Source organism: Balaenoptera musculus, chromosome 6 (genome assembly GCF_009873245.2).
Source record: "Balaenoptera musculus isolate JJ_BM4_2016_0621 chromosome 6, mBalMus1.pri.v3, whole genome shotgun sequence".
In the NCBI taxonomy this organism is placed as follows: Eukaryota; Metazoa; Chordata; class Mammalia; order Artiodactyla; family Balaenopteridae; genus Balaenoptera; species Balaenoptera musculus.
The window spans coordinates 64417690-64425662 of NC_045790.1; the positions used below are offsets into that span (position 1 = coordinate 64417690).

A 7973-nucleotide genomic window follows, 5' to 3' on the forward strand; every position below is an offset into this window, starting at 1 on the left:
TAGGTGAGATCTTCAGGGAGGAATTTCATACCTTCATAAATGTCTTACTCTCGTTTTATCAATCATATAGAACAACAGTTAACATTTTGTTGAGCAAAACGAGGGGTAATAATGAACTTAAAAACTTAAAAAAGAAGCCACCCTTATGCTGTGATAAACATCTGCAGGCTTGGCAAGTGTCTGCCGAAGCAGTTTGAAGAGTGAATGTTTTTATCTCAGGAGAGAGTTACGTTGATAACCTTTGACACTGGTGAAAATGTGGGACACATAAAGCTAGACTCCCAGACCAGCTGAGAGTCGTGACTCGGCCTGCTGCTAACTGCCTGCTGTCACCAGACCCCAGGGAAGAGCAAAGTAACACAGAGCTGAGAGGGGGTTCAACCATGTGCTGGGGAACCTGCTCTGTGGCCCCCAGCAACCTGAAAATCACAGAATCGATGTTCAACCTAGAAAGGAAGCCTGAGGCCCCACGTACGCATCGCCATCAGGGAAGGAAACTGGGACCCATTCCAAGAACCCCTGTCGTCGTATAAATGAGATATTAAACTTGATTGCTCTTCAATTCAACTTTGTCCAACCACATGAAATGAAGATTCTATAAACATAAAAATCTTCCCTATGTTCTCCTTACAGCTATTTTTGCCTCAGTCTTGAATACCTACATTTACATGCCCTCCAAAATGCACAACTAAGGCATTATAAGGGTTCTCCTATGGCCCCCCCAGCAACCATTAAGAGCACCTGAAAATACACAGAATCGTAGAAAAATAAAGAACACATTTCATGGACACTAGCTTTTTCACCTAGACAGAGAAACTATTTACTTCAGCAAATTCTGGGTCTTTTAGAAGACAGTGTCAATTTTATTGTTTTTTGAAATGCTATGTAAAGCCTGAAACTTCACAATTTGCACATCAGCAATATCCATCTTTAAGTTTAAATATATTTATGTGGTAAGGGAAAGTACATGCATAAGAATATATAGAATTTTTTAAAATCATCATCATTTACATTAGAAATTTCTTTATACAAGCATCTCAACTTTTTTCTTTAAAAAAAATTAGTGACTGGTAAGAATCCTCTGAGACTGCAGAAAATCCAGCTTCCCATTTAAGCAGCCTTTCACTGAGAGACATGAGTGATGGCAGACGAAGGCCTCTTAAGAATAGACTCAACAGAAAATGACAGCGGTTCATTCACTGAGAGTCTTGTTCCAACTTGTTTGGCTACGAAAAGGTCTTTTGCACATCTATCTATTGTAAATGTGTACTTCTGGTTCTCCTTGACTAAACACTCTCTGGGTTTCTTAGGGGCCTCTTCAAAGGCCTCTTTGACAGATGATGTTTTCAACTCGGGACCTGATTTGTCATTAAGAGTTTGCTGGAATAATGAGTGGAATGGATTATGTTTAAGTGGCAGAGGGTGCCTGGTGCTTTCTTTGCTGATCTTGGTTAAGACGTGCCCTTGAGCTGCCAGGGAGTCCGTGTCAACAACGGGCAAAAAATTCCGTCGGGGTGGGGAGAACGCAGACCTCTCGGGGACGGCCTGGTGACCCTGAAGGTCACTTCTTGAGATCTGGCCCTCAGGAGTGTGAGGCAGCACCAGAGAACCTTCCAGTTTCGGTGGCGTCATATCATGATCTGCTCCAAGTCCATCGTGGAGTCGTACTCCCTTCAAGTCCCAGCTGGCCCCAGGCTTCAGGGCCTGAACTGACGTGGTCGCATTCAGCAGGCATTGCTGGTAGAGGAGGGTGTCACTAATGGGGCCACACTTGGGCCAAACTAAAAATCTCGAGGACAGGGGATACTGCCTGTAAGTCGTGGCCACGCTGACATTGGAAGAAATTAGTTCCATATTCCCAGACCCTGAGTACTGCATGGTGAGATCAAGGCAGGTGGGCAAAAAATTGCAGAAGTCTTTGCTTGGCGGTTCCACTGCCGTGGGACTGTAGGCACTTTTGTAGGAGTTGTACTCAGAACCATGTACCATGCGATTGGGCAGGAATAAGGCAGCAGCTTGGGAAGCTTCCAACATCTCCCTCTCTTTATATTCTCTCTCCAGCATAATGTTCTCCAACTCTTTATCAGCAAAGGCCCGCCTTTTCCTCATCCGGTCACTTACTGGGGGAGGTAGAGGTAAACTCCCTCCCACATAAGTCTCTGATGGAATGGGGCGGTAGCCTAAAATAAGCAAGCATTGCACATGAAAGACATTAACATCTGACGAGGAAAAATCTGGGAATCCAGAAGGCAACAGAAACACTGCAAATCAGCAGAACAGTTATTTACAGTTCCACATCACTAGTATTTTTATACAGAAAGCAAAGTATGGGTTCAATTTAAAATAGATCCCTTCGCAGGGAAGGATATCCATACTGTAACTTTTTATCGTTGTTGTTTTTTGTTGTGATAGGTTTGTTTACTTTGACAGGCATACTTTACTGGCTGAAATTTTAATATTCTCCCCAGGCTCCTATACATTAAGAGACAAGGCTGCTCATGTCGCTTCAATCAATGCTTTATTACTATCCATGTCATCTTTTTCAATTATTAAAAAAAGATAGCTATACCTAGAGCTGATGTCACTTTATTTTCTAAAGTTGGATCATTATGTACACATTGTGACAGTTGTAGAATAATCCAAGGAGAACTAGGAAAAAAGAGAGAGTTAAAGCAGATTAGTGAAGAGAAAAAGAGGAAAGACTTAAGGAAACAGAAAAGCACAGAAAATTGAAAAGAGCTGTTAACTAGTGAAACAGACTCTGCAGTGAACAATTTAACCAGGCCCTACCCCTGCCTCTGACGATCAGTACAAACAAACAAAGTGGGGGGGATCCCCTGCTACACTGACAATAACTGGTCTAAAACATTTTTCACCAGTACCAATCGGATACCAAAATGGCTGAACAAGCAATCACTAGAACCTAGATTAAGTCATTATACATTTTATAAATAGGGACAAAGTCAAAAACAAAGATTAGTATAACATAAATAGAATTCCTGGCAGCATAAAATACTTTGATTATTTCATCATCCCAAGCACTCACCACTACCAAATTTGTTTGGAGGATCCACTGTGATGTTTGTGTTTACATAGTGACAAACCCATCATACTCATTTGCAAATAAAATAAAATTTGAAAATGAATGTGTACACTTCTATGGTTAAGTTTTTGCCAGGAAGTTATTTACTTGACTGTTCTATTCCACTTAGTCCTCTCACTTCTCAAGTTGCTTTGGCACAATTTCAATTTACCAGTGTGGTCCCTACGGTTATAAATCTGTTTACCCAGTTTGTAACCAAACTCATTTTGAATGCATGAGAAGCCATTCTAAGGTCAGAAGTATACAGCACAGGGTAACACACGAACAAACTTTAAAACCTGTCCAGAAATAACTCAATTCAGAAGCCACATAAGGAAAAACAGAATACAAATGTCTACTTCAAAACAAACAAACAAAAATCTGCTTTTTAACCTGACTCATAAAATGGCAGTGATTAGAGCAAATATAAACTTCCCTTTTCTTTAAACGGTGAAAGATAGTCAATATATTATTCATTATGTCAATAAATAAATTCCATACCCAAACAGAGATGCTTTTAAAAAATCAGTAATATTTTAAGAAAAATTAACGTATTCCCAGGCTTTAGAGAAAGTGAACACATGAAGACTTCACTCTATTCAAATTCAACCTCCATTTCTCTTGTGTATTCAAAACCTTTTCCAGATTCTATGATCTCGACTGTCAAAATGGTAAAGTGAAGTGTGGAATAACTGCAATTTAAGTAGATAATCCAGAGAGGAAAAGAATACAATTAAAAAGGGTGGGATTAAAGGCTGGATCACCCAGACTAAAGGCCTTGATTGGTGTGGGTAGCTGTTAAACTCTTCACTTGACTCACTCTATTTAGCTCCAAATACAACTAAAGATTTTTTTTTTAATTTATTTCCTTTCAGGACATCTGCTCTGGGATCATTTGGCAGCGTATCTGTACCTCCCTCACACTAGGGCAAATTTCATACGCACTCCATGTTAACCCATTAACTACTAAGCAGAAAAAATTATCAGTGACAAAAACCTCAGGAGGTATGTGAGATTCATTTTCTCACATCCTGATTTCCTTCCAAAAGTTTCCAATAAAACAGCATTTCCCCCTCAGAATGCTCCTTCACATGTAAATGGAAATGCCATGTGCCTGAATAATGAGAATCACTCAGAACATGGTTTAAAAGGCTAAAGAATAATTTTGCGTTGCTTTCTTTACCTTCTAAAATGCTTTTGGCCAGCAAACTGGGTGCCCTGACTTGCCTCTGATACATGGCTTTGCGCTCGAAATTATTCTGTTTCCCGGAAAGCCCCTTCTTGTCCTGTAAACACAAGAAACAAAATCAATAATGCCCTGAAAAAAACGTGGGAGACAAGGAAGAGGCATCAGCAACTCTCCTCATTCTAAATGTATTTATTTTCCCATCCCATGTGAAAATAATTCCAAAGGAATTAATATCAGCACCCCTTAATTCCAGGACAATGAGCTAAAATCTCTGTCCGAAGCCTCCAACTGGTGAGCAGGGCCCCGGCTTTCCCTGGGGCCGCGGTGCTAGAGTCGGCCCAGACTCAGCCTGCAGCGAGAAGTGGGGGGCCAGCCTGGGAGGAAGTGGAATCCGCAGTGGATGAGATGCTAGGAGCCTGGCCCTGAGAAAGCTGCGGCGGGCCCCTGCATCCTCGGAGCCCAGACTAGTGCCGAAAACGCCAAGGACCTGACGTTGGCCAGAGATGTGGGGCCGGTTTCCCTCGCAGTAGGGCGGATGGGACCGGGTACAGGGAGTTGACGGAGAAAACTCAGAAGTTTTCGCGTCCGGCCAAAAATCCCGATTTTTTCACTGGGGGACTGGGACGCCTGAAGGCGAACAAAACCTTCAGAGTCCGCAGGAGGCAGGCGCACCCTCTGTCACCGCCTGGTCGGTGGAATTCTGGGCCCTTCTACACCCGCGTCCCGCCCAGCAGGTCGCAGGGAGCGCGAGGGAACGCAGAGCCCTCGGTGCAACACACGCGGGGACACGGGAGGGGGCCGCGCCCCAGCCCAGGGTCGGGGCACCTCGGGCGTCCAGCGCGCTGCGCTCTCCGGGGCCCTTGGGAGGCTTCCCATGAGGGTCACTCACTGCCTGCGGCGAGCACGGTGATCCACTCCCCAGCACCTTCTCGACAAAAAGTAAAATCAAAACTCCTCCCGCGCCCTGAGTGCGAGCAGGCCCGCGCAGCCTCCCTCCTGTGAGCGCGCTTGTGCAGGGACACAAGGAAACATTCAGTCCCAGGTTCAAGAAGAGCCTCTCCCTTAAAGAAGATTCAGGCTCTCCTCACAGCCGGAGACCCGCGGTGGGAGGCGACAGAGAACCGTCAACTGGTTCTTAGGTAGTTCTCGAGGCCAGAAGTTTCTTCGAAATTCCCACGTCACTTTTGGTCTCATCTGTAAAATGGGCAGGACACGTTCTCTCTCTCCTAAATGGACCGTGACTGCGGAAGCGCCGTGAGCACTACGTGCTGCGTGGTTCTTTTTCGCGATCAGCACGGGTAATACGGCGATGGACGTAGTGCACTGCATCAACCTCTGTCCTCTTCCCCCCAGCACCACGAGAGTAAACGTTAAAATATAAAAAATCGAAATAAAATACCTTTCCCATAATTACCGAACGGGACTAACCACTTTCAAGGCCTCTCTGCCTGCTTCTTAATACAAAATCTTCTCTGCCAAGTTCCCCAATGATGGCCACGGCTTCCTCCCTCCCGACCCTGCAGGCCAGCGTTGGCAGGGGTGTCTTCACCATCCTTCTGAGGAAGTGCCAGGAGCCTCGAGTCCCCGGGCCCGGGTGTGTGCGGAGCGCGCCCCTCCGACTCCCGACCCCCACGGCGTCCCCAGACAGCCCGGCGGGGGCGAGCCGGGCCGGCGGGTACGCACCTCGGTGGCCTGCTGCCTCCGGAGCGCCACCTGGGCGGCCATGACGCGCTGCCGCTCTACCACCAGCAGACAGTTGGCGCACTGGCAGTCACGCCAGCGGCAGAAGCGCTTGTGGCCCTTGAGGCAGGACACCACACCGTGGTTGCGGCAGCGCGCGCACTTGGGCGTGCGACTGAGCTTGCGCGGCTCCGCGCCGCCGCCGCCGCCCGCGTTCGCGTCGCGCTCCGGGGGCCCGGCCGGCGCCGGCGAGGCCTGCGGCGCCGGAGGCGGCCTCGGCGCCAGGGTATCCTGCTGCTCCGGCCGGCCCGGCACCCCCGGGGACGCGCCCGCCTCCTCGCCATCGCCCTCGTCTTCCGCGTCGTCGTCGTCCTCGTCCTCCGCGTCGTCGTCATCCTCGCCGTCCCTGTCGGCCGGCGGCGGGCTGGGCCCGGGCGGCGTGGGCGGTGGCGCCTCGCAGCCGTCCTCCTCCAGCCCCAGGCTCTCCACGTCGATCTCCCAGTCCACTGCGGGAACCGGCTGCCGGACCGCCATGGCGCACCACGCTTCGCCCGGGCCTACGCTGAGTCCCCTGCGCTCTGGAGAGACAGGAAAAGAACCAGAGACCCACCGACCGCCGCCGTCAGGCACCGTTCCCGGGCCTTGGGCCCAGAGCTCCTGGTCTGCCCGCCTCCGACCCCTCGAGGAGCCCACTTCTCTACATGTCTTTCACATCCAGACCACACGTGCATTTCTTTTATCTTTAGGCCTGACCTTTAACCACAGCCCTCTCTGGCTTTACACACGCTTTGGGGACAAGGCCCTCGGTAAACGCACTGACCACACACATAAGTATTGTGTCCAACTAGGCCGGCCTTGGCCACTTATCAGGCTTACCCATACCCAACTAGTATGGCCATGCTGAACATAAAAATGTCAATGGAAGAACTGTTTTCCTTCTGATCACAAGGGCCCTTCGGACCCTGTGAGGTACCACCCTACAACTCCCACACGCCTCTCGTCCTCCCGCACCACTACAAGGAGCCCCTCTTGGGCTTGGAGAGGTTCTCTCATCCTCCCCCAATCCCCCTACCTCAGCACACCGCAGTTTTAATCAACTAAAAACCAAAATTGTTCTGCTGCCATAGGGACACTGGGCACGGAGCTGCAAACGCCCCCGTCCAGCATGGACAGCGTTTCAGCCCCGCAGAGCTAAGCCGCGTGGGCTCTTTTGTACATCGGTCACGGTTTGCACTTTAAGGCAAGACATACAAGTAAAATAGGAAAGGTGATTCACGCCCTTCGCCCTCCCTGACGCCCCAGCTACATCACAGCACTCACCAAGACTCTGAGGCCCCGGCTAAGCAGCCGAGGCAAAAGATATCCAGCCTTGGGACCTTGCTCTTGGGCTGCTGGCTGTGCTTGCAAACAGAAATCGGGCTTGCCACACCCTGTCACGAAATCGGGGGTTGACAGCTGGAGGCCCGGAGCCCAGTGGATGAGGAGTGGAGGAGAAGGGGCATGGAGAAGGTGAGTCAAATCCTCAGCGACTTCGCCCCGCACATCCCGGACTCTGCAAAGTTCTGATCTGTCCTCAGCAGCCCCGGGCGCTTCACCTCGCTGAGGCTGCTTTTGGCTTTCTCTGTCCCTAGCTGGGCGGGAAGGTTGGGCCGCCTTGACCAGGTTCAGGTCGCAAGCTCCCGGGGCGGGCGGGCGTACCCAGTAGCGTGCGACGCAGCGCCCCTCACAGCAGTCGCCAGCCTCCGCTCCCTTTCCTAGTATTATCCGCTCGGGCCCCCGAGCTCTGCGCCCGCTGATTGGCCGGTTGTCAGGCGGTGTGTACGCTGATTGGCTGAGGCTCTTTGGCCCGGCGCTCCCCGCCTCCTCGCGTCTGCCGGGCCACTCCCGCCGCGCTCTGCCAGAATCCTCCCGCGCGGCCTTCGGTGCAGCCGGGAAGTCTGTCCCGATGTTAAAACCGAAGTGAGACGGCGCCGGCTGGAGCGAAGTCGCCATTTATCTCGCGGGCTAAAAAAATAGCAGAGA

At 49.9% G+C, this 7973-nt stretch overlaps 1 protein-coding gene across 3 annotated transcripts; it reads right to left on the reverse strand.

The window, feature by feature from the left end:
* Positions 1-842: 842 nt before the first annotated feature.
* DMRT2 (doublesex and mab-3 related transcription factor 2) lies at positions 843-7685 on the reverse strand. Of its 3 annotated transcripts, XM_036856827.1 has the most exons (5): positions 7272-7685; positions 5955-6529; positions 4266-4368; positions 2570-2649; positions 843-2180 (listed from the first exon to the last, which is right to left on the reverse strand). In XM_036856827.1, exons 2-4 carry the CDS (start codon positions 6483-6485, stop codon positions 2594-2596), a joined length of 690 nt encoding a protein of 229 aa, XP_036712722.1. In that variant the 5' UTR covers positions 6486-6529; positions 7272-7685; the 3' UTR covers positions 843-2180; positions 2570-2593. The 3 variants fall into 3 exon arrangements, with proteins under 3 accessions (XP_036712722.1, XP_036712720.1, XP_036712721.1); XM_036856825.1 differs by lacking the exon at positions 2570-2649 and having other exon boundaries at positions 847-2180; XM_036856826.1 differs by lacking the exons at positions 2570-2649; positions 5955-6529; positions 7272-7685 and adding an exon at positions 5671-5889 and having other exon boundaries at positions 856-2180.
* Between the last annotated feature and the right edge of the window lie 288 nt (positions 7686-7973).

Bases quoted from the DNA above. Each gene is read 5' to 3' on its own strand.
- DMRT2 (XM_036856825.1), bottom strand. From the start codon at position 6,485: ATGGCGGTCCGGCAGCCGGTTCCCGCAGTGGACTGGGAGATCGACGTG. The intron at 4,369-5,954 runs GTGCGTACCCGC...TTGTGTTTACAG, and splicing joins GGAGGCAGCAGGCCACCGAG to GACAAGAAGGGGCTTTCCGG. The intron at 2,181-4,265 runs GTAAAGAAAGCA...TGCTTATTTTAG, and splicing joins GGCCAAAAGCATTTTAGAAG to GCTACCGCCCCATTCCATCA.